This window comes from Colius striatus, chromosome Z (assembly GCF_028858725.1).
Source record: "Colius striatus isolate bColStr4 chromosome Z, bColStr4.1.hap1, whole genome shotgun sequence".
Taxonomy (NCBI): domain Eukaryota; kingdom Metazoa; phylum Chordata; class Aves; order Coliiformes; family Coliidae; genus Colius; species Colius striatus.
In genome coordinates this window covers 84,050,679-84,074,995 of record NC_084790.1, presented here as the reverse complement: position 1 = coordinate 84,074,995, position 24,317 = coordinate 84,050,679, and the positions used below count along the sequence as shown (strand labels likewise).

At 42.9% G+C, this 24,317-nt stretch overlaps 1 protein-coding gene across 1 annotated transcript in view; it reads left to right on the top strand.

The window, feature by feature from the left end:
- The window catches only part of LOXHD1 (lipoxygenase homology PLAT domains 1), a 153,605-nt gene that overhangs the window by 43,820 nt on the left and 85,468 nt on the right, over positions 1 to 24,317 (top strand). The window contains exons 5-14 of the mRNA XM_062018863.1: positions 304 to 402; positions 1,907 to 2,055; positions 4,593 to 4,716; positions 6,204 to 6,454; positions 7,404 to 7,539; positions 11,044 to 11,204; positions 12,171 to 12,257; positions 14,497 to 14,632; positions 16,941 to 17,095; positions 21,232 to 21,392. Of these exons, the coding sequence (XP_061874847.1) occupies positions 304 to 402; positions 1,907 to 2,055; positions 4,593 to 4,716; positions 6,204 to 6,454; positions 7,404 to 7,539; positions 11,044 to 11,204; positions 12,171 to 12,257; positions 14,497 to 14,632; positions 16,941 to 17,095; positions 21,232 to 21,392 (1,459 nt within the window). The remainder of the gene's footprint in view (positions 1 to 303; positions 403 to 1,906; positions 2,056 to 4,592; positions 4,717 to 6,203; positions 6,455 to 7,403; positions 7,540 to 11,043; positions 11,205 to 12,170; positions 12,258 to 14,496; positions 14,633 to 16,940; positions 17,096 to 21,231; positions 21,393 to 24,317) is intronic.

The following is a 24,317-nucleotide window of genomic DNA, read 5'->3' as shown; positions in this document are numbered from 1 at the left end:
CCCAGCACAGGGGACAATCACTGCCCTAGTCCTGCTGGCCACACTAATTCTAAAAGCCAGGGTGCCCTTGGCCTTCTTGGAACTCAGTGATCTGATCCTGTTGCCCTGGGTGACGAGTATGAAGCATCAGAGCTCTGCCTATGGATTTTACTCTTCTTGTGGAGGAGAGGGTCAGTCTACCAGGAGCCATGGCTTAGACATGCTTTCAAGATAACATCAGCACAGAATTGGTTTGTATTGTTATATTTTGTATCAAACCATTGAGTGATTAATGTATTGAGATTTCTGCCTCTCTCCTTGCAGTCAACAAATACGTGGTCCGAGTTTTTACTGGTGAAGTTAGTGGCAGTGGAACAGATGCGGATGTCTTCATTAATATCTTCGGTGAGAAAGGAGACACAGGTATTCAAATGCAAATCATTTCCTAAAATATTTCTTCCTGCTCTGCAGGCCTGCAATCTGAACAACACACAGCAGCAATCTGGCAAATGCAGAATAATTTGTCTGTGTGAAAGGCACAACAAATGGCGTTGTTAGCTCTGGGGTTTCTCACATCCACAGCTTCTGGAAGCTGCCCCTGCAGAGCAGCAGTCATAGCTGGGTTGTGAGCATGACTGAAGTTACCTACCACTGAAAAAAAACAAACCCTGGGAAAAAAAAGCATCAGAAAGTAGTGCAGTAAATGCCAGTCCACTGAGGCATCCAAACCAAATGTGTACTTAGTGTAAGTAGCGAGAGCTACATGTCCAATCTTCCATGGCCCTGGATAATGCTGTCCTTTGAGTGTGATACATGTTGTGATTGAGTCTTCCCTGGCCATTTAGAAAGGTAATCTTACCAAGGCTTCTGTTAGCTAGTTTTAAATCAACTAAATGTACATTGTGCTACAACATTGGTCTAAGAACTAGAATTTAAATTTTAAAGCACATTTTTAATGGAACAATACTAAAACTTGTGCCTAACACAAACTTCCTGAGTCATGTCATAGAGAAGAATGGGAAGGAAATCCTGGAGACCCAGAAAGCAAATGTTCTATATCTTCTATACTGCACCTATCCTGTCAAATTCAAGAAAAAAATAACGTGATATCTGCCACATGTCCTTGAACAGATTATGAAATCTAGTGAATACGTCTCATCCTTGATTAATTCCCCAGACTTTTACAAGGGAATTGATCTGATCTCACTGGAGACATCTGAAAGTGAGAGTCTAAATCTAAGCTTGTTGACCAGGCACTCTGTCATATCTACACAGAGAAATAACACTCCTAGAAAATGATTCATCTTCTAAGGTAAGTGGGATGAATTGCTCTCTGACACCTTGGTGCCTTGGGCAGGTTCAATCCCACTTGCAGCATCACTCACCCAGGAACAGCATTGGTTGAAAATGAGGCCAACACTTTAATACTTTTCATAAAGGCAAGCTCCTGTCAGATCAGGAAAAGCCAATAGCCCTGGTTGGGTCCTAATATCAAAATTAATCCCTCCTGTGTGATACAGCAATGAATCCCATGTCCTGAAATGTCCAAATCTGCAGCTTGTGGCCAAAGCCTTTTTTAAACAGTTTGGAGATGTTAAAAGACATTAAAAATAAAGAGAAATGTGGTAGTATGGGGAAAAAATATGCAAGAGCCATCTGGATATACTTATCTGAAAACTGAGAGCTGCAACTGTGACTGTGACATTAGAATGGAAATCCCAGTCTTTCGTGTGCTCAAGGAAAGGTAACTTTTAATTAGAAAATAAAGTCCTCTGCCTTTACCTTGAATCCTGGTGGCAGAGAGCTCACACCTGGAGAATATTTGATTCGGTCAGTGATGACATTCCTAAGCATTTCTTCTCCTACAAACACACACGTGCCAGTAACTCTTTCCTTCTTGGCTTTTCTCTATTCATTTTTTTCTCAGGTGTGAGGAAACTGGACAATGACAAGGACAACTTTGAAAAGGGAGCAGAGGACAAGTTCACACTCGATGCTCCGAATCTGGGAAGGTTAAGGAAAATTAATATAGGGCATAATAACAAGGGAGGCTCTGCTGGCTGGTTCCTCTCAAAGGTTAGTTACTTTTGAGGTGTGTTCATAAAAGTGTTGTGGGATCAAAATCTCTCACTCTCTCGGTAGTCTGATTCCAAGAAATGCAAGGATGTTTGCTAGTCATGCAGGCTCCTGGTTACTGAGAAAGGCATAAATCAAGTTTTCTCCTTCCCAGAAGTATCTTTTCCAGCACTTACTTTTTCTGCAGAGCAAAGGGGGGCTGATGAAGAGTTTGCAGCACCCTGGTGCATACCAACATTGTGCAGCTAGATCAAGCGCAGCAGATTCAAATTAGGTAGTTAAAAAATGAAGGACACTCTGACTTGGGGTAAATTGTCAAGCATCTCAGGCAATTTTGTGGCAGTGGGAAAAATCCAGATGTTAAGAGTTGCCTGCTCTAATAATATTTCTCCTGTTTTAGTCACTGCAGTTACTTTGACAGATGAGAGGGAATTCTCCAAGACAAAGCCTCCAAGCCTCCTCACACTCTGTTGACTTAGCTCATTACAAAGATGATGAAGATACCAGAGTCTAAGAAATATCAAAGTCCATTCACATTGGAAATTTGCAAAGGCTTATAGCTTGGCCAAATTTAAGTGATTTATCATTGGCACAGCAAAACAGATATACCTGCCATAAAGATCTCTTTCTTCCACCTTCCTCCTCATTTTAATCTCCTACTGTAAGACATGAAGGTATTGCAGCTTTTAGTGAAATGGTTGAAGGAATAGTCTAAGAGGAGAAACCTATGACTCTTTCTTCTAATCTTATATTCTTTTATCTACTGGTGTAGTTTAACACAGCTGACTTCAATCCACTAAAGATCTGATCCCAGGTTTGTAAATCGCAGATAACAGGGTGGTTTGAGACATTACAAATGCAAGTATTAGCATGTGCTTTTCCACCATCACCATTTGATGCACTAAAAATTATGTTGTTTGTCAATGAAATATACAGATGAAAAACAGAGCTGTTGTGCTCTCTGTAATAAATAGAGAGGGACAAACCCACAGGAAAAGAGCAAAGAGCCTTATTCTCACATTACAGATGAAGTCTACGTGACACACTTCCATAATGGTTAGGTTGCTGAAGTCCCAAAGCTTAAGCAGTGACTAGTTGCAGCCAACACACTAATCCCATGTTCTGCCACAGGAGCCACTGAGATGATTGTGATTAAGTAAAAGACAACTTTTCCCTTGTGAGTTCAACTAGAAGCTTGGAGATCTACTGTTGGTAGATCTTCTATAATGTTCCCCAATACTTTGGGATTCTACTGTTGTCACTCTTGGTGCACCTGTTCAGCATCAGAAGAAGTTCTTCTCATGTTTCTTGTGGTTTTAGCAAGGCTTGTAATCAGAGCTGGTTTTTCATGTCTAATTATGTGAATAAAGATATTAACAGGAAACCAAAGAGGATCGTCTGGTAGAGGGGTATCTGGGCATTGATGTTTCTGCTGCACCTCATTTAATCTGGTTTCTAACACGCCAGCACAGCACTGCTCTCTCCTGCTGACAATCCCAGCCCTGGCAGATACTGATGTCTGTGTCTGCAGAGGTACAGCAAGAACCTATAATGCTAAAGGCAGCAGCACAGTGTGGGATGAGTGACAGGAGGGGAAGCTCTGGTTCACAAAGAATGGTTTCACAAATCTGTCAGAAAGGACAGATTTCAGATTCTCTTGTTTTGCTGAGAGAAAAGTGGCAAGGACTTTCTACGCCTCGTAGTGATTTTTAGTTTTGGGTTTTTTTCTCTGAGATATACTCACATCCAGGTGAGTAGATTCTTCTTTTCTGGCTGAAAATCTTCAGCACTCTTCCCTCGTTTAAAATACTGCCGCAACTCTGCGGCAAGCTTCAGGAACCCAGAAGATACTGATAAGAAATGCCACAGTAAGAGCTGTAAGAAATTCCAAGTGGATAACATTGTCTTGATCTAGTTTTAAAGGGAAAGATTCTTCCATGGTTTGTTTCAGTAAAGTATGTCCTTGATAAATTCAAGAGCCAAATCCTTTCAAATTAGTAACTCTTCCTACCACAGGACTTCATGCTGTCCTTACACAGCTTTGCAATGGTTCCATCCTGGAGAAACTGAGTGGGATAACACAATATTACCAGGTCACACAGGCTGATCCAATAGTCTTGATTTGTCCTGAAATTCCTTGGTAATATTTTAAAATAGGGCTCTAAAACTGGGAGAGAAGGAAGACAGTCTGTTCCCATAGCAGAACAAAGAGCTGCTATTCAGCTGCTGGAGCAGAGTAGCCAGCAAACAGGCTCTGGAGAGAAGGAAGACAGGCCTAGCCAGCTGGTCTTGCTAGCAGAGACATCTGGTCTTGTACTGGATAAAAAAGAAAAGAAAAAAGCCTGTTTTTTACTTGCTGATTGTCTGAAATTCTATCAGTACTAAATAAGGAGTGAAGAGGGATCTGCCTGAGTATTGAATATGTTGAATATCAAGTGGAGCGTGTGTGTTAAGCTTCTGCTCTTCTGCCACCGCCTTGTTCAACACCTTTGCTTTTTCCACATTATTTTGCAAAGTGCTCTTTCTTTCCTCTTAAGGTGATCATTGAAGACATTGGCAATAAGTGTGAGTATCAGTTCCCAGTTGGACGCTGGTTTGCTTTAGATGAAGATGATGGAAAAATCCAGAGGGACATTCTTGTTGGGGGCACTGAAGCCACAGGTAAAGTCATGATCCAAATCCACGGTGGGAAATGCAAAGATGCAAAGGCTTAATTAATAGCTGTCTAATTAATTCTACTAGCCATGTTTTTGTTAGAAGATGGAATGCTTTACCCTTAGGGAGATCTGCAGTGGACTATCTGCTAGTGTGAGCCTGGTTGGTGTAAAGGTCCCTGAACTACCATCACATTTCCCACCTCCATATCTCACTGGTGAAGCTGCATAGGACCTACATGTTAACTTATCACCTGATGCACCAAGCTAAGGAGGATGAGAGATCTGACTTGTACTTCAGCAAGTTGCTCACCAGCTTTCAGAAAGGGGATTGCAATTTCCACAGTCACCAGTTGGCCACTCAGTAGTGTATATTGTGCTTCAAATTCTTGGCTGGAGAGCTACTCACCTTTCTGCAAAGCAAAGAAGCCTAAAATTGACTTATTACCTTATCTTATTATCTTATCTCCTCTTAGAGGAGAGACAACCAAAAGTTCTGTCTCTGTTAAACAAAGTCTGAACGTAAAGTTAATAAAAGAACTTACCATGAGGCAGAAGATTATTAGAGTGGTGTCCTGCCTGTGCTTATTCATTACAGAGAAGGTAAACATTTTGAGTAGGTACATAACAGCTGTTCTTTGCTTTATTGCATGCTCTTCAATGCCTGCATTCCTCGTATTTCCCCCTGCATGAGCATGGGGAAAGTGGGTTGGGTGCAGAGTCCTGATTGCAGAATGGACATTGGAAAAATTGGGAAAATGGGAAATAAATCAGGGGAAAAAAATGCAATTAATTTACTGAAAGCTTCCCTTATGACGGCATTTTTTTTTCATTTATGAGTTTTGTTGAAGATATTTGCACAGTAAAACATGCTTGAATTCAATTTCTAACATTACCTTCAAAGAGAGAATTGTTTAGAAGAGAGTGAGTTCTATGATTCTACTTTTTTTCTGAAGTCGCTGTTGAAATTTCTGGGTGATATAAACAAAGGAAGAACTTAACGTTGGTCCCCAACTATTTTATACATACTCCCTAAAATTCTGTTGTAGTTACAGAGATGCTTCTTAATTTAATGCGATGACACAGGTATAAGATACATCAATCAACAGGCTCTCTGAGAAGTAAGGAAGAGGTGTTATCTTTCTTTGACTAACAGTTAAGAGCTAGGAATTAAAAGCAAAAGCCATCTTTTATGCATTTAGAGTGATTGGTGAAGTTATTTTTCTTTCTTCCAGCTGAGTTAATCCCTCTCCCAAGCCTTGTTTTGCTGAGAACTTTGGGCTCTTGCAGTGACAGTGAAGGTCCTGCTGCGTTATAGACTGCCGACCCCCAATTTTCAGACTTTTGTGATGCTACAGATTTTGCCACCACTGTTTGAAGCAACATCTTCTCAGCATCCTCTGACATGTTCAGTACTTGCTCAAAATCAAGTGATTTAGTTGCCCGTCCATTCTTTTTGGCCCTTCTTCCTAACCAAATTCCTGACTCCTGCAGGTATTGTGTACAATGTTGCTGTAGTGACAGGAGATATCAGAGGAGCTGGCACAAACTCCAAGATCCACGTAATCCTCCACGGTTCCAAAGGTTTAAAGAACAGTGGGAAGATTTTCTTGGAAGGAGGTGAATTTGAGCGTGCCAGGACAGATCTCTTTAATGTGGAGATAGCTGCTCTTCTCAGTCCCCTCAGCAGAGTCACTATTGGACACGATAACTGCGGCGTGAGCTCTGGCTGGTTCTGTGAGAAGGTGAGACAAAGCTGTCTGTCTGAAGGTAGCTATCAGCTTATCTTCTAATCATAACCTGATTCCAACAACCAAATACAGTTTAAAAGGGGGAAAAAAAAAGCAGTCTTTTATTTGGATTACAATATTCCCCTTTTAACAAGTCAATATTATACATAATGCATGGTAGTAGCTGATTGCCTCAGAGGCACATTAGATGCATAAGTCAATCGCTCGCTAATTGGGTTGATTGCCCCTTTGCAGTCACAAAGATAGAGATTATTGTTTGTTCAGCTCCAAAAGCACCTTCAGATGTTCACTCAAGGGACCAGACAGAAACACACTCTTGGATTGTGTTGAGCATTTCAAAGTTATCATCTGCAGTCAGGCTTCTTGAAGTTTTTAGATGCTGCTTTGGAGTTCAGAAAGAAAGAAAGAGGTCTGACTACAGCTGTTACTGAGAGGTAATGGAGCAATGCATGGTGTGAGGTCATGTACGAGATCATCAGGAGCTAATGGAAAGGTGGGGAGGGAGGCAGCCACCTACTCCAAGTCTGGGAGGAAGTGCAGTTTTCCTGTAAAGCAAAATCAGCTTAGGATGTGTTGAAAAGCTTCCCATACCTTGTGTTTCCTGCAAAACCCTACTATGCACTAGTGTGGTGCAGGGCATGTGCTGCACACTCACCTGATGCTGACTCCTGCAGCCACACTGCCTGTTCCCATGCCCTTCCCCTCGTGTTGTTTTACCCATTTTGATGTATATCCGGAAAAGTGGGAACAACGGGACAGATGGATCCTAGCTGTACTCCAAACTGTGCAACCAGCCCAGTTCGTGCTGTTCAGAAAACCTGATTTTGAGAGGAAAACCAAGATATCCAGCTCTCTCTTTGCTTCAGTTACTCAGGTTTTCAGTACCAAAGTCCCGTGGGCTGCTGATAATACTCAAACTCACCTTCCCAGTCTCTTTTCCTAGGTGGTGGTTTATTGCCCATTCACTGGCATTGAGCAAACCTTCCCTTGTGGGAAATGGCTGGATGAAGATGAAGGAGATGGTCTCATAGAACGAGAGCTCTACGAAATGGTCTCCCTGCGCCAGAGAAGAATGAAAAGTAGGTACCAGAGGCCCAGGAACCTCCTGTGACTCCCACACACAACTGGACCCATCTGCCATCTGCAGACCCATGGTCAAGTAGAGACTCAAGTGAATTGAGTCCTGTATGAGTTTCAGGTTTGGGGAGTTTTAAAATGAAAGATGTTTCGGGGGACTGGAACATCTTTCATACGAGGAGAGGCTGTGGGACCTGGGGCTGTTTAGTCTGGAGAAGAGGAGATTGAGAGGAGATCTTATTAACATTTATAAGTATCTAAAGAGTGGGTGTCAGGAGGTTGGGACATCCCTTTTTTCTATAGTAGCCAGCAACAGGACAAGGGGTGATGGGATGAAGCTGGAACACAAAAAGTTCCACTTAGACATGAGAAAAAACTCAGATTTCACTGTGAGGTGAGGGAGCCCTGGCACAGGCTGCCCAGAGGGGCTGTGGAGTCTCCTTCCTTGGAGGTCTTGAAGACCTGGCTGGACATGTTCCTATGCGACCTGATCTAGGTGACCCTGCTTCTGCAGGGGGGTTGGACTAGATGATCTCTAAAGGTCCCTTCCAACCCCTACCATTCTATTATTCTATGAAACTTTTAAAATATTTTGAAGAATTGTACTTTTTTTTCTTTAAGGGAAGAAATTGGACCTGTCAGCCTTCCTAGATTCACTGGGCTTAGGGCTGCACCAGCCACCATCTCACCTTTGCAAGCCAGGCTACATTTCTAATCACTACAGAAGCGAAGTTTTCCCATTTCAAATAGAAACAAAAATGTAATAAAAAGACAAACTTGGGGGAAAACAGGAAGGCAAACAAAACTCTTCCCACTAACTTAAAATTTTCACGCTTGGTGTTAGAGAAAAAACAGTTTTTAGCCCTGCCCAGCTGCCAAACATGCCTCCTGAAGCACAGAAGCACTGTGTTTGAAGCCTTTTCTCTAGGGGGATGCAATGGCATATGTTTGCAGGGAGGCACTGCTCTGTTCTGGGAGGTTCTAATCATGTAGGCCAGCAAACTGGCATGTTCATCCATGCACACAGGGCTCCAGTACCATGCCTTGCTGGCTGGTTTTGCACCAAGCTAAACAGATCCCTGCCGTCTCGCCTGTGCCAGCGCACGTCTATAAGCAGGGTTTTAATTAGGATAATAAATAGATAGAGTTTAATCCAACTGCTGTGAGTGGACTCCTGCTTAAACAGAAGTTCATTTAAATAAGCTTTATCTAAATGTTAGTCAGTGTTCTAACCACATTGCAGCTCTGACTCTGTCCATTTAACTAAAGCATCTGCAACCTTTAACCCTCTATTATCAGCTCTGATTGTTATTGACAGGCTAATTCCCCTGCAGCCGCAGTGCAGGAGATAGACAGAGAGCATTAGCCTTGAGAAATCTGTGACCTTTAGCTGCCAGATTATAGAAGCGTAAGACTTGGAGTTAGAAAAGACCTATTATGTCATCTTGCCTATCTCCCCTTGCATACAGGACTGTCCCTTTCTGTAGAGCTGATCAAAGCTTGGTTCAACCTCACTTTGGGTATCCATGGTGAAATGGCTCCCTGTATAGCGTTTGCAAGCTATTCCCCCAGAAGATTGCAGCTCCATATGTAGCTTATTCTCAGTTTGTCTTTATTTTCCCCTTCCCTTTGTCACAGAATCATCATAGAATCATAGAATGGTAGGGGTTGGAAGGGATGTTTAGAGATCATCTAATCCAACCTCCCAGTCAAAGCAGGTCCACCTAGATTTTGACTGTTATCCTGGAAGCTGTTGTGTCAAGTCTAGCCCTGCCTGCTGTTTGTGCCCTGAGGAATGTTTGCTCTGTGCTGGAGAATCTCCAAGTTGCCCGGATCTCTGGATGTGAAGGGATGGAAAACAGGGGAATATGCCCAGTGAGCCTTGGGAGGATGATGATGGGTAGTGCCTGGTCTCCTCTGGCAGCTGCAGACCTAGTTCACCCATGTTTCTCCCTGTGTGGTTTCTCCTTCACAGCACTCTATCAGCATTTAATCCTGATACAGGCTCCCTTTTCTCCCTCCCTGCATTGCATCACTCCTCCTTTTCTTCAGCAAGAGGTCAGGGAGGGCAAACCAGACAGATGAGAGAAGTCTCTGGTGTCTGAGTTGCCCTTGCTGTTTTCCCCAGGGAGAGCAGGCTGCTCTATCACACACCACATACAAACTTACCTTAGCTCAGATAAAACCTGCTGATGCTTTTCAGAAAGGAATGACCATGAACATTTTGCATCATTTTACAACAGAGACAAAACTTTTCCCAAAAGAGTACTCTCTATTCCCTTCTTTTTTCCTTTTTTTTCTGAGAATCTGTTGCCTCTTTTTTTACAGCCAAACGCTGAGTAGATCAGTAAAAGTCTAATTTATATGCATGTCATCATATTTTTATGTTCTGTTCTGGGCTCTGAAGGTCAAGCTGTGCTCATGTGGGCTGGGGCATACTGAAAGGGTTAGCAATTCTTTCATTAAGATTTGTTAATAATTCAGCTGATGTCTGAGTCCGGAAAGAAGCCTGTCCTCTCTCCTGTGTGTGCTGCAAGGCCTGCAGAAGAGAAACACGTTATTATCAAAAAAGAATGCAGATGAGGGGGCTCTTTAGAGGAATCAAAGTCACGTTTTTATATGCAACCATCCTCCGGTATGAAAACCAATGTGAAGGTGCTGCAGGTGGACTCCTCTTGCAGTTAAAATGTTGGGTGAGGACTTTAGGAAGATAAAAATTTTGCAGCTTTGCCACATCCTTTGCACATGTCAGAGTAACACAAGTGCTAACTGAAGTCAGGTGGGATTTAGGCATTTAAATAGTTTTAAAACTTGAAAAATATCTTTACATTGCTGTGAGCATGTTTGTCCCATGTAATGCAGCCTGGCCAGGGATACTGAAATGGGCTCCAAGCCAGCTTGCTCTGCCAAAAGCATATGTGAGGTAATTGGTCCAGTCTCAGGAAGGCTCATTAGCTCAGGATGAAGTGGCATGTGGCTGTATCCATTCTCCTCCTTATTCCAGATACAGGTCATCTGGAGCAGGTTGTAGAAGCTACCTGGAGCTGCATTTCAAAATGCACAAGTACCTGGAGACTCTTACTCATTAATGTAAAGAAAGTTGGCAGTATTTCCCTGGCTTTAAAATGGTCTTTAAAATGGAACTTTGAGCTGTAGGTGTTGGTGAAGTATATGGAAACTGCAGAGACAGAGCACACCTTTGGACTACCCTGTCCATAACGTACAATGTAGAAGAATGTGGTTCACCTGAAAAGTGGTGATTCATGGGTGTTACCTTTTTATAGTAAAGGAAAACACAGAATTACATTTCTGGGCAATTGCATTCTGGTATGTCATGCAGCAGCTGACTATGTTTGTGCAGAAAAGGATAAAATGTCCTGATCTTCTTTCATATCATCCTGTCCTATCTACCACACAGTGAAAAGAATGAGAATTATGAGGTTTTTTTTACAAGGATACCTTTAAAATCTCTTTTTAAACAAAATATCTTGAACCTTTCTTTGTAGAAAATCCCTGGTCTTTGTGGATCTGGACAAGTGACATTAAGAATGCAGGGACAGATGCCACAATCTTCTTTCAGATTTATGGAGACAAAGGGAAGTCAGATGAGATGAAGCTGGACAACAATTCAGACAACTTTGAAACTGGACAGACAGACAAGTTCATGGTATGAAAGTTGTGCAAGTGGTAAATTTGGCTTGGTATTGTTTTCCAGGGCGTTAGCTTTGACCCTTCACAGAAAATGAGATCTTTACCTCAGTAGATACTTCTGAAATGGAGGTGAAGTTCTTCAGTCCGGTAGCGATGCAAATGATTTCCCCACCTATGGATATGGCTTGTCTTCTAAAAACAGGTCTTAGGCTGGTGTTCCTGGGTGCTCAGGAGGTGATGATTTCAAGTCACCGTGGTGCTAAGTACCACATCTCCTCTGTGGCTCCTGAAGCAGATAGTATTCCACTCAGCCACAGCCGCATTCACATTACAGACCATTCCTCCCCCACTTAGGCCATGCCTCCAGTGCTTAAGTGATCATTAGCTATTTAGAGGAGAATTAACAGTGATCTTTCCTTTGTGTACTGGTCTTCAGTCTCCTTGGACACGAGCCTCCAAGAACGTTCAGGGCTGAACTTAAAAGCATGTTGAGATTGGAGGCTGGGCAGTGGGTTCTTGTGTTTAGGAACAAATACATTTAAAAGTTAACTGTGGACTAATCAGAGCAAAAAAGAGAAAAAAAGGATTTTAACGCATGGATGTAGCCAAAATATTTACTCTTCTTGTACAAGCAGACATAGACATTTTCTGGAGGAACCATGGGTGTGCTTTGCAGACCCTACTTGGAAGAGCTGAAGCCTGAGAAGTGGCCTTAGTTCTTATTGGAGGGAGTGGTTTCAAGGAGCTGTCACAATCAAAACTGTATGGTTTCAAATTAAATGTTCTCTTCTCCTGAAGAGAGAGGCATCAAGCTGTCTTTGCAGAGTAGTTTTTATTACTTTTAAAGAATACAAGGATTTTACATTAGTTTTTGGCTCTTCTCTGCTTTGGCTCTTAAAAGATGGTTATAAGTGTGCTTTGTGTGCATGCTTTGCTGACTGATAGAAATGTATAATGTATCTTTTTCTTTCCCTGTCTATAGATTGAGCTCCCTGACCTGGGTACATTTTATAAGCTTCGGATATGGCATGAGAAAAGAAACCCCTTTGCTGGGTGGCATCTGAATAAGGTGAGGATATGGCAAGAGAAAGTAGACCTGGAAAGCCAAATCAGTCACAGGAGTCTGCACTTCCAGTCCTGGGCCCCTGCCTTCCCCAGCTGTCGGCTGACTCTCATGTGCAGTGGTTGGATGTGTCTGCATTTACAGACAGTGCTGGCTGTGGGGTAGAAGCAGAAATCCTCCATGAAAGTAGGATTTGAAGGGATCACATCATAGCATTTGAAAAATACGTGAGGAAAGAAGGGTTCATTGTATGTTTCCTGGAGGAAATTCCTTCTCAACCCTCCCAGTTCAGCCCGTCTATGTACGGGAAATGAAAGCAATGGGAAATGGCAGCTCTGAACAGCCCAGATCAATGGTGAAAAATCATGTTTACTCATCCTTCCAGCATCAGTAGTCCCCTCTTACTGCTGCCAGGAGGTTTTCCTTTGCTCTCCAGAATGCTTTAGCATGATCACAGTACAAAGAGGCAAATGAAAATCTGATTACAGCAGAAACCTGTTGTACAACCTGCTCTCAAGTGCTGACAGCCCTGTTGCAGGAAGTGGACTGGAGGAACCTGGGCAGACTGTGCACAAGACAGCAGCATTGTGCTCTCCAAGGTGATCTGCTCCATCTTCAGTCACATGTCCTTTGCTCTACCAGCAGTGATTACCATGTTGTCAGCCCTTGCTTGGGTCTGCAAGGCAGAGAGTTCGTCTCTACACTTCACCCATACTCCTTCTGCAGAGCTTCCGCTCTTAACAAAACATACACTTTGCTCTTCAGCCATAAATAACACAATGTACCACTTAGAGATTTCTCTTGTGTGCCTCTTACATGCTCTGGCAGATCCTCCTCCTGCATTGTCAGGGAGCTGTGAAAGTACTGGCAGCCAAACTCCTCTCCAGTGGGGAGAGGGCATCAGGTGCTGCTGTGTTTACCACTTGGTGGGAGAAGGTGTCTGGCTGCGGTTTTTAACAAACAGAAAGAGCTGGTGAAACTCTGGGTAACTCCATTTGTCTCTATTAATTTGTTTACCAATGATAAGCAAGAATGCTTAAACTTTCCACAACCATTCATTTCCATAGGATATCCTCTTTTCTTGCCCAGAAGTTGTGTTCAGGGAGGACAAGGAGGATATGACAACATGTCTAGGATTCACTTTGGCCAAACTGCCCTCACAAGCTTGGTGAAGACGAATGAAATCAGTCTGCCCATATAGAGTTTGTTGGATGCTTTCTGAATGCACCATGCGTGTGTTACCCATCACTTGTGCATCTGTTTCAGCGTCTAGGAACTTCAAGCCTTCATGATGCTTTGCTCCAGTCCTCACACATTTCATGCCAGACTTGCTTCATGTTGAGGCAGGCATCCATTGTCTGATACAAGAATAGCCATACTGGTCAGGCCATCTAGCCCAGCATCCTCTCTCCCACATCACATAAGTGCATGGTTAGAGAATATTTAAGAAAAAGACACACAGTTATGACACTTGTCCGTAACAGTCTTCCTGTTTTCTACTATTTCCAGGTAGAGACTTACTTTTTGAACAGATTTCTATTTATTTGTACAAAGGTTTAAGTCTCCCCTTGAACACTTAAACTTTTACATAATCATAACACTTAAACATAATAGCTTTTGGCAAGGTCTACACAAGTTGATCGTGTCCTTTTGTTTGCTTTGAACTTTGCTTTACAAGAATCGTTTCATGTCTTACACTTTGAGCAGAAGAGTGAACAGTTCACCCCCCTCTGCTTTCTCCATGTCACCTGTGATTTTACAGCTCTTCATCATAACCTCACTTCACACACAGAACCTCACCTCATTCCCTCATTGCATTTTTTTGGAAGAGACTGTGGATCTGTGATTGTGCTTGCTGCCATTTTCTGTATGTCCTCTCAATGCTCTTTGCACTGATTTTGAGTTGTGAGAACCATCAGTGCAAGCGTCATCCACAACTGGCTCTGTGGATTTGTGCAGTGGCATCTGATGAGCAATTACTCAGAGCCACAGTATCCATCAAAACTTTCACACCAGCATGGAGTGATTGGAGAAAGGAGGAAGGAAAAGCTGTCAGCTGTGACAGATTTTGCTCTAAGCATCGCTGTGGTGCACGAGTCAGAATGGCAGCCTCGTTATTAATGTGTGTTATTTCTCTGCTGCTGCCTACTCTTGCTTCCCAGGCACAAACCTGTCAGGAGCTGGTTGGTGGGTTTTTTTTGGTCTTTAAGCCTCTGAACTCACGCAGTGTTTTGGTTTAATGAAGGTAACTCTGCTGAAAACGCTGACAAAAGAAAAATACTCATTCAACTGTGGCCGCTGGCTAGATATAAATGAAGATGACAACGAGATCGTGCGGGAGCTCCCTGCGGAGGGATCTCTAGTGACTGAAGTCATGCCAGGTGAGAGCCACGGGCTCCGTGCAGGGGCTTGCTTAGGACCTGAATAGAAAGAAACCCTCTTTGTGTAAGGGATGCACAGGCAGACCAACGCAATTCAATTACTTTCTCTTTCTGGCACTTTCTCTCTGCAGTATTTTCTGTGTGCATCATTAGCTGCATGAAGACTCAGAAATCCCGGGCTCTTATTCTGAGCAGATTTCTCTGTGGTGGGAGATGGGAGACGTCTGGCCACAGCACAATTGTTTCCAGAGCTATATTTGGGTTTTAAGCTTGTAATTTTTTTTTTTCCCCAGTCCCCCTTAAAATCTGCAATGCCAGGTTTGACAGTGTGTTCATGGAAAGTGAGCTTGGCTGAAGTGCAATCTAAAATTTAACAATTACTTTGGGGCTTTAAGGTTTTATTTAATTATCTGCACAGATATGCATCTATATGTATAAGTATATAAGGAGCTGCATCATGTGAGAACATAAGCACCTTTCAGTATGTGTAAGCAATCTGAACTATTTATTGCCTTGTCTGTGCTTGGAGATTTAATTAAGGAAAGCCACAGAACTTTACATTGGCTTCCCGAAGTGGTCACTTCTGTCTTGACCTTGTGTCACAAAGAGCTAATTGTACTTGGACGGAAAACTTCAGAGAGCAGAACATCTCAAGGTAGCCATCGGGATTTCTCTCACTTTCACCAAGGCATTCAATGGGGCGTCACACTCTGCGGACCATGAGTCCCCTGCTTTCTGAACTTCCTGATTAACTCGGTGATCTGCATGCAGCTGAGCAGTTCCTGGGAGGAGGAAGAGTAATTGTAATTGCAGATGTTATTAAAATGTAAATAAATCTGGTTTTGAAATGCATTTTTAATCAGCTGTGGAGAGGGCTGCTTGAGTTCAAATGCAGGCACTTCCCTGTGAGGAGCAGTTGTGCAGAGCAGAGGCGAGACACAGAGCCTGCCTTTTGGGCTTGCAAGCAGGTTTCAGAGGAAGCACTGCTTCTTCTCCCTTCCTTATGATTGGGGAAAAGGTCTCCATCTCTCTCGAAACTGGGTCTCTAGGATGGTTCTTTGTTGTGAAATTTCTTCTGGAAATCCTTCACTCAATGGGATGAGTGGGCAGGATGAGAGGAGGAAGGCTGCAGCTCAAGAGCCATCCAGCAAATACAGATCTCAAAGGTGACAAGGAGGCAATACAAAACTCAACTTCCTGTGCTGTGGGAGTCTCGGGGAGATGAGGTCAGCTGGGCTGCCCCATAAAGCCAGTACAAAGAACCTGTTCCTCAGGTTGCCGAGCACAAACCCCTTTTTAACTCTTTTTGTCTGCCTCTGGATTCTGAAAGTGATATTTTCCCCAAACATGTTGTTACAAAGTCACCCATCACTAGGACCTTCTGTACTCAGCACTGATGAGGCCACATCTCAAATAGTGTGTCCAGTTCTGGGCCCCTCACTACAAGAAGGACATTGAGGGACTGCAGCCTGTCCAGAGCTGGGCAATAAAGCTGGTGAAGGGTCTAGAAAACAGGTCTTATGAGGAGCTGAGGAAGCTGGGAATGTTTAGCCTGGAGAAGGTGAGACTGACAAGAGACAACATAGAATCATAGAATGGTAGGGGTTGGAAGGGACCTTTCCAGATCATCTAGTCCAACCCCCCTGCAGAAGCAGGGTCACCTAGATAAGATCACTCTCTGAAACTGCCTGAAGGGGAGTTGAAGTGGGAGTCGATCTCTTCTTTGTAGTAATGAATACTAGGACACAAGGAAATGACCTCATTTGCCAGAGAAGATTTAGTTTGGATGTTAGGAAGGATTTTTTCACCCAGCATTGGAATGGGTTTTCCAGGGAGTTGGTGGAGTCACCACCCCTAAAGATGTTCAAAAGACATGTAGATGAAGGGCTGAGGGATATGGTTTAGTTCAGTGAAGGGCCTGGTACTGTGAGGTTAGTGGTTGGACTCGATGATCTTAAAGGTATAGTGGCAGTGGTCCTGTAATTCTGTGAGGAAGGAAGGAGGGCTGGGGCCCTGAGGAGGCTATACACTTGAATTTGTGAGGTTTTACCTGAAGGGGATAGCATTTTTGTCCTTTAGACGAGTTTCACTGGTTTTCTTAACATTCCAGACCTTCTTATTTTAGCTTTTTTTTCTTTTCCTAGTGATAACTATGATAACATGCAAGTGTAAAAGTCAATACATGCACAGAAGTACCCACTAGAACACAAATACTTACAATTAATTGTGAGTCTGTGGAAAGTGCAGTAAACCTAAAACGTTGTTGGTTGTGTTGCTGAAATTGTTTCATGACTTTGTGTGCCCACAGTGATCAAATACCGGGTGACGGTTTGCACTGGGACCGTAAGCGGGAGCGGCACGGATGCCAACGTCTTCGTCTGCCTCATTGGCGACCAGGGAGACACGGGAGAGCGTGTCCTCTACAACTGCATCAACACCGTCAACAAGTTTGAAAAAGGCAACGTAAGTTCACACAGCAGCCACTCAAGATTGGGTTTAAAGTGTGTGATGGTTTGTGGATGTTCTCATTTTGTTTAGGGACGTGTATTTGTGAACTTCGCTGATTTCCTTGCCAAGTTGGGCTTGGGTAGTAGGGAGAAATAAATCATGCCTGGCGGAAAAGGGCCTGGGGCCGTTGGTTGACAGCAGCTGGACATGAGCCAGCAGTGTGCCCAGCTGGCCAAGAAGACCAAGGACATCCTGGACTGGGTCAGAAAGAGTGTGGCCTGCAGGACCAGGGAAGTGATTATGCCCCTATACTTACTGGGCACTGGTAAGGCTGCATCTCAAATACTGTGATCAGTGTCAGACCTCTCACTACAAGAAAGAAACTGAGATGCTGGAGTGTGGCCAGAGCCAGTCAGTGGAACTGGGAAAAGGGCCTGGAGCACAAATCTGATGGGGAGCAGCAGAGGGCCCTGGGGGTGTTCAGCCTGGAGAAGAGGAGGCTGAGGGGAGACACGATCAGTCTCTTCAACAACCTGACAGTGAGGTGGGGGTAAGTCTCTTCTTGCAAGTAATGAGTGACAGGACAAGAGGAAACAGCCTCAAGTTGCACCAGGCGACGTTTAGATTGGAGATTAGGAAAAACCTATTAACTGAGAGGATTGTTAGACAATGGCATGGGCTGCTCAGGGAAGCAGTGGTGGAGTCCCCATCCCTGGAGATGTAGCAAAGCTGTGTAGCTGAGGTGCTGAGGGACGTTTAGTAGTGGGCTTGGCAGTGTAAGGGGAGTGATTGGACTTTATCTTAAAGGTCTTTTACAACTAAAATGATGTTATGATTCTATATCCACAGAGCTTCATAGCAAGTTGCCATGGGAGGGAGGTTTAGGTCAGACACAATGTGCCCTTGCTTGACATCAGTGTGTTTATAAAGGTCTCCTGGTTTACTCCTCAGCTAAGTACCAATTGCTGAAATTGCGTCCTCAGACTGGGGAAGGCTTCCAGGAAATCTCTCCAGATTCCAAGAACAACAGGGCGCCTTTCCCCCTCCACCTAATAGGGCACAAAATTGTCTCCCTGAGCAAAGGAAGAAAAATTATCTTATTTAATGTGAAAATCAGAACTGAAAGCCTAATGTTTCCTCCACTCTCCCCTCAACCACACTTCACTCAGTTTTCATGCCTTGTTTTCAGCCTGGTTTTCGACATTTTTGTATGCCTGTGTTCTGAGTGGAGAGAGGTGGAAATGGCCTGAACTGAAGACAAGGCTTGTTCCCTGGAAAGCTGGAGATAATGAAGAGGTCAAACTGTAGTTAAAGCCCTTGCAGCATTAACAAGCAAACAGTGTACTGACCTGCTCTATGGGGTCAACCTAGTTAATATGTATTCAATTATGAGGCACAATTTGTATCCCTAAGGTCCAGCTTAGACTAGTAAGATGTAATCAGTATCTCCTGGAGGAGATGTTGAGAATCCCATCACAGAACTCGGCAGATTTCCCGTCTTTGTGTCATTATTTGATTGAAGATTTGGAACAGAAAGAAAATGAGTATAAGAGGAGGTTACAATTTCAAAACTGATGATTGAATTTAGGCTTCTGAAATGCACGTTAAGAGGTCGGATTTGACTCTGAGTGTCCAGAATGTCCAGTTTTTCACTGAAATAGCTGTCTTTTTTAGACTTTAAAAATCTTTCATAATGCTTTCTTTTGCCTGTAGGACTTCACCATGGAATCATGACATTTACGTGGTGTCAAAGTTCTTTCTACTTCTAAATGATGTAAAGTTTTGCAGACATGAACATCACAAGCATCATACTTTTCCCTATCTAGTTTCCTTATAGATTTTGTTGTTGTTGTTTTTAAAAAGTAGTTCCAAACTGTACAGGACAGAATTTTGTCATTTGGAGAAGTCTAGTTTTATCAAAAGCGTAGTCAAATATGGATGTCAGGAGGCTGGGACATCCCTTTTTTTCTATTGTATCTAGCAACAGGACAAGGGGTAATGGGATAAAGCTGGAATACAAAAACTTCCATTTAAACATAAGGAAAAACTATTTCACTGTGAGGGTGAGGGAGCCCTGGCCCGGGCTGCCCAGGAAGGATGTGGAGCCTTGGAGGTTTTCAAGACCCACATGGACAGGTTCCTGTGTGACCTGATCTAGGTGGACCTGCTTCTGCAGGGGGGTTGGACTGGATGATCTCTAAAGGTCCCTTCCAACCCCTACCATTCTGTGATTCTATGATTCTATGAAATGAATCATCTTTTGGTGGTGATCTGAAGACAGTTTCAATGTAATTCCAAAGACAGATGCTTGGTTCAGAGAAAATGTAAATATTGTAAATACAGACAGTGAGGGTTTCATTCTTCTTCTTATTTATTTATCTATATTTTTTCTTAAAAATTAATTACAGAGTAAATTGCATAAAAGGGAAAAGCAAAAAAAAAAAAAAAAAAGAAGAGGAAAAATTGATTTAGAAATCAATTTATGTGGTTATTAGTACCCAGATGATATAAACAAAACTGGAACCTGTTAATGGAAAACTGATCTCTTGGCATGAGGAGCTGAAAGCTGGTGTAATGAATTGGAAGCTGTTTAAGGATTGATCCTGACAAACTTAGAGGCTGTATATCCAAGAGACTGAATGAATATATCCACACTGATTAACTCAGATACTCTATTAAGAAGAAATGCAGCTAGGTCAGTGCTGACTCTAATCTACACCCACTTAAACTAACAGTACCTTGATTACTTATTTAATTTGAAAAGTTTGTTTGCAGATGCAAACTAACAGCCTATATAAAAGGTAGCATTTAAAGATGCCTGTAAATTAGGTGTTTGCCTTGCTGTGGTTTCAGATAGTTATTTATTCACTAATTTATATCAGTCTTTAATAAGTAAAATAGACGTCAGGCCAAATGAATTAGACTTCATTGACTGACTCAGTGAGATTTCAATATGTTAAATCCCCAACTCAGCAGTTTTGAGTATGTAACACTTGCCTATGAATCGTTAACACTTGAAAGAGCAGTAACATGTAGTTGTCTTTATTTTAAAGGTCATTTTGGAGTTCCAAATGATGGGAAAATTGCCATTGTTTTAAACAACTTGCAACATTTAAATTCTGTTGCCTTGCCATCAGGTTTCCTGGGAGCTAGCTAGATGTATGCTATCACAACATGTGCTTCATGGGATTTTGGGAGATGAAGAACAAAAAACTAGCAGTCTTTGGCTAGCTTTCTCTTACCTAGTGAAGCATCTCATCCAGATGGTAGCCACAGCAGGCACGTCTGTTTGTTGGGGTACATGCTTCAGATATGCTGCATGTTTATATGCAGTATTTCCCATACACGTGTGTGTCTGTACATGTGCTGTAGATACTTGTCTGGACTGATTTTGAAAGGAATAGCTCACTCCCTTTATACATCTCCCTTCAGCCATCAGGAATTGCTACTCCAGTGTGCTCTTAGGTAACAGAGCTCTGGTCTCGAGGAGCTGTTACTTGGGCTAATCTGTAGGTTGGTGATTTAAGCCCTTTCTATGAAAAAGGGCAGATGGATTGGACTACATGATCTCTAGAGGTCCCTTCCAACCCCTACCATTTTGTTCTGTGATTCTGTCATCAGCTGGAAGTACCCCTGTGCAACCATGCCTAGTGCTTTTAGCATTGTGCTCAGTACTCCGTGTCATCTGAACTCAGAGGTGGGGTAGCGGGGCTAATGCCTTCAAACTGTACCTCTGCAAACCTCTGTGGCTCTGGTCTGAAGTGACCTGCCACGGTTTTCCCAGAAAGCTGATGGTTGAGCAGGGGTTTGAGCTTGGATTTCCTGCCTCTCTGTTAGAATTTCTTAACAATGAAATTGCTGCCTTTCTTTTCTTTTTCTTTTTCTTTTTTTTTACAGTTATGAAGGGAATGCAACGACATGGGAGATTTATAACACTGGCAGATCGTATATTTGTAAATCTAATGTTATACATCTAGCACAAATATTCAAGCTTTCATTCTTTGGTAAATTAATTTGTACTTTCTCCTTCATCTTGTGAAGAATTATCTTGCAGCATGTCGATGATATTGGTTTGATTGCAATAATAAATTTGGTTGGATCGTTTGCTTTTAAGCAGAAATATTGCCTTACATTGTTTCTTCTTCTCAAAGGCTGATGAATTCTTCGTTGAAGCAGTAACGCTGAAGCAGGTGAGGAGGGTGAGGATAGGGCATGATGGCAAAGGAGGAAGCAGTGGCTGGTACCTTGCCAAAGTGATAGTGAGGGAAGAAGGACAGCCAGAAAGTGAGGCTGTGGAATTCCCCTGCTACAGGTACTGAAACAAAAAATGCTTGCAAATTACATCTCCCTCTATGCATTTGCCAGACTTTGAAGAGACTAGCTGTTGCTCCAAGACCAGAATTTTCTGAGTGCAGCTTAATCCTTTTTATTTATTCATTCATTTCTGCTAAGCTTGAAAGCAAAGAGTGTGGATTGGGAGGTTTAAGATATAGGGCAACTCCCCTTACCAAACAAACAGCAATCTGGATTAATTAATTCTCAGCAATTAGCTCAGTAATACAGAGAATTTCCAAAAGGTAAAATGCAACCTTCCAATACCACACCCAGTGTCACTGCAACTACCTGCTACAGAAACACACTCTGCAAACCGTTGCAATCTGCTAGTTCTGTTGTATGTGTGGGATGAGGTTCTGGTCCCTTGCATGCACATCCCATCTTTCCAGGAACAATGGGATGCTATTTTCGTGTTGGGAGAATGCCAAATCGCTATGCTGCCGTCTTGAGAGCTCCCTGCATGAAGAGAAATGCATATCATGCAGACAATGATAGCAGTAGCACAGAGATCTGTAATTTACCCCTGTGGGTGGGTTAGAAATGTATTCTTCTCTTTCCTAGACAATCAAATGGCCAAAAGAAATGTGCTGTACTGAGGCTGCCCTTGGGGAAAGAGATGCACCATCTGTCCTGGCACTAACTAGATTCTGCCTCAACAGTGCAGCACAAACTAAAGAGAGCTGTGTGAAAACAAAAGAGACTAACTGCAGTGTAGTTCAGTGTCCTGTAAAGCCCCACTTGTCCTCTCAGGATGTCCATCCTGTAGGACGGAAGCCCGTTGCTGTCCACTTAACAACGTCAAGTACCCATTCTAAAAAGTCATCTCCTGGGAGACAAGTGAAATTGTAAAATGTAAACACAATTATTTTTAGATTGCAAACAAAGGTAAAACCTCTAAGCTGGTTACTTGTCTCTTGTCATTGTAAATCAGGAAGAACTCTACTGTAATGAGGGGAGTCAGCTCCCAGCCTCTCTGCATCGCTAAAGCCACATCACATCAGAGAGCAAACTCACTGGGGAGACAGCACCAAACAGCAGATGCAATGTCATCTTGGTTGGGAAAGGGAAGCCAGTCTCTCTTCTTTCAAAGGACAAACTGCCATGCTGTTATTGCTGCCTTTTGATGCAAATTTAACAGCCATATGTTTTACTGAGTTAAGCAAGCAAGCTGGACAGGTTTTTACTTGGGCACGAAATGTCCATGTGAAGAGCTGTTCTGTTCAGGCTGTGCAGAGACATTTCTATGCCTAGCTGCACCGTGCAGCTGGCTCATTTTAAAAATTTCCTTTTGAATTGTCTCCTTATTTAACTGTTTAACTGGGTGTCTTCCTTCAGCTTGGAGTGATGACCCCCTTCCCCTTAGCTTTAAACCTATAGCTCAGAACCATCAGAGTCCACAGGGCATTCTCCTCAGGCCAGAGACTGAAAAAGGAGGGAGAAAGAAATCCCAAGACCTTATTTCCAAAAAATTCATAGAGTGCATTCAGGCTTCAAGACACAAGTGATGGAATTCCACTCTTCTTACCTTTCTTAATGTCTCTTTTCCCAAGTGATATCAGTGTTGTTCGTGTGGCTTTATTTGCTGTCCTTGTGCCAGCATTATCTCTTCCTCTCAGATTGAGAAGGTAACATGACTGATCGCCTCCAATCACAGGGACAGCTGCTCCCTCACTATCTTTGATGCCTGTGTCTCTTGAGAGACTGGGGCATCATCGCAGTATACGGGTGTCGTCATGGAGTCTGGAATATCTGAGGGAGAAGGTGCTCACCCACTGCATCCTCCATGTGAGGGATAAATATGTCCATGACCTGCAGCATTTGGATGTTTCCCTCCAGTCCTGTAGGTCAAGGACAACTTATGTTCTCGCTGCTTTAGCAAGTCCTCAGAGAGGCCTGCTTCACCTGCTGCTTCAAAGCCAACGTATTGAAAAGGACCTGGCCAAGAAGAGCAGACTTCTTTTGGTGAGCTAATGCAAGAGAGGCTAGTTAGAGACTCCATCCAGGGGCTCCAGGAAAGCTTCTGTTTCTGCTTGGCTAGTCTGCAGCCAGCCAGTACACATGCTGATGTTCTCGTTACCTTCATCTCCAAGACCTGATTAACTTCCACCCTGCTACACAGCACAGTTGTATGGTCTGGAGACATCTGCTGCTGCTGTGTCTTTACTGAAAGATGCTCCATTGACTTTCTGCCACTCAGTTGCTACTGTGATACAGCTAGAGGACAAAATGCCTTCCAGCAGAAACACATCTCACCTGTGCAGAAAGCTTCACAAGATTTTTTCCTCTGTAAAAACCAAGCTGTACCAGCATGTGGACAGTAGGTATTATAGCAACAAACAGGCTAACCAGCTTTCACTATAACTGATGTTACTAATTATACTTAGAGATCTTCAGAGATACAGACTTTCTATAGATAATGCCAACTATAACTTATAGATCTTCATTGCATGTAACTCACTGAAGTATCTGTTCTTGTTGTTTATAAATTCATGTACGCAGCTCTGTTTTGTCTTTTAATTTCAAAGCCTGTTTATGACTCTATACGGACATCTATTACCTAGTAGTCACAAAAGCTCTACGAGAAGAACTGTCTTTGCTGTTCAAGGGAACCAGCAGAGATAAAGAGAAGCTAAGTGGATTAATTGCGAGTTTCTGTCAGGTTCAGGAAGAGCATTGAGAAATAATGATTCCCTGGCCTGTGCTTTCAACCCTTAAAACAGTTGACTATAAAGGGAATGGCTTGTAGCTCTTCAGTTAGAGTCAATGATTTTCAAAGTGGTCATTTGATCTGTGCTTGCAAGAAGCAAATGCAAATATCTTCTCAAAGAGGTATTTGCAGAATTACTAGTACATCACTTGGATGCATTGCAGTATTATTCCTCCCTTGTGAACACACGACATT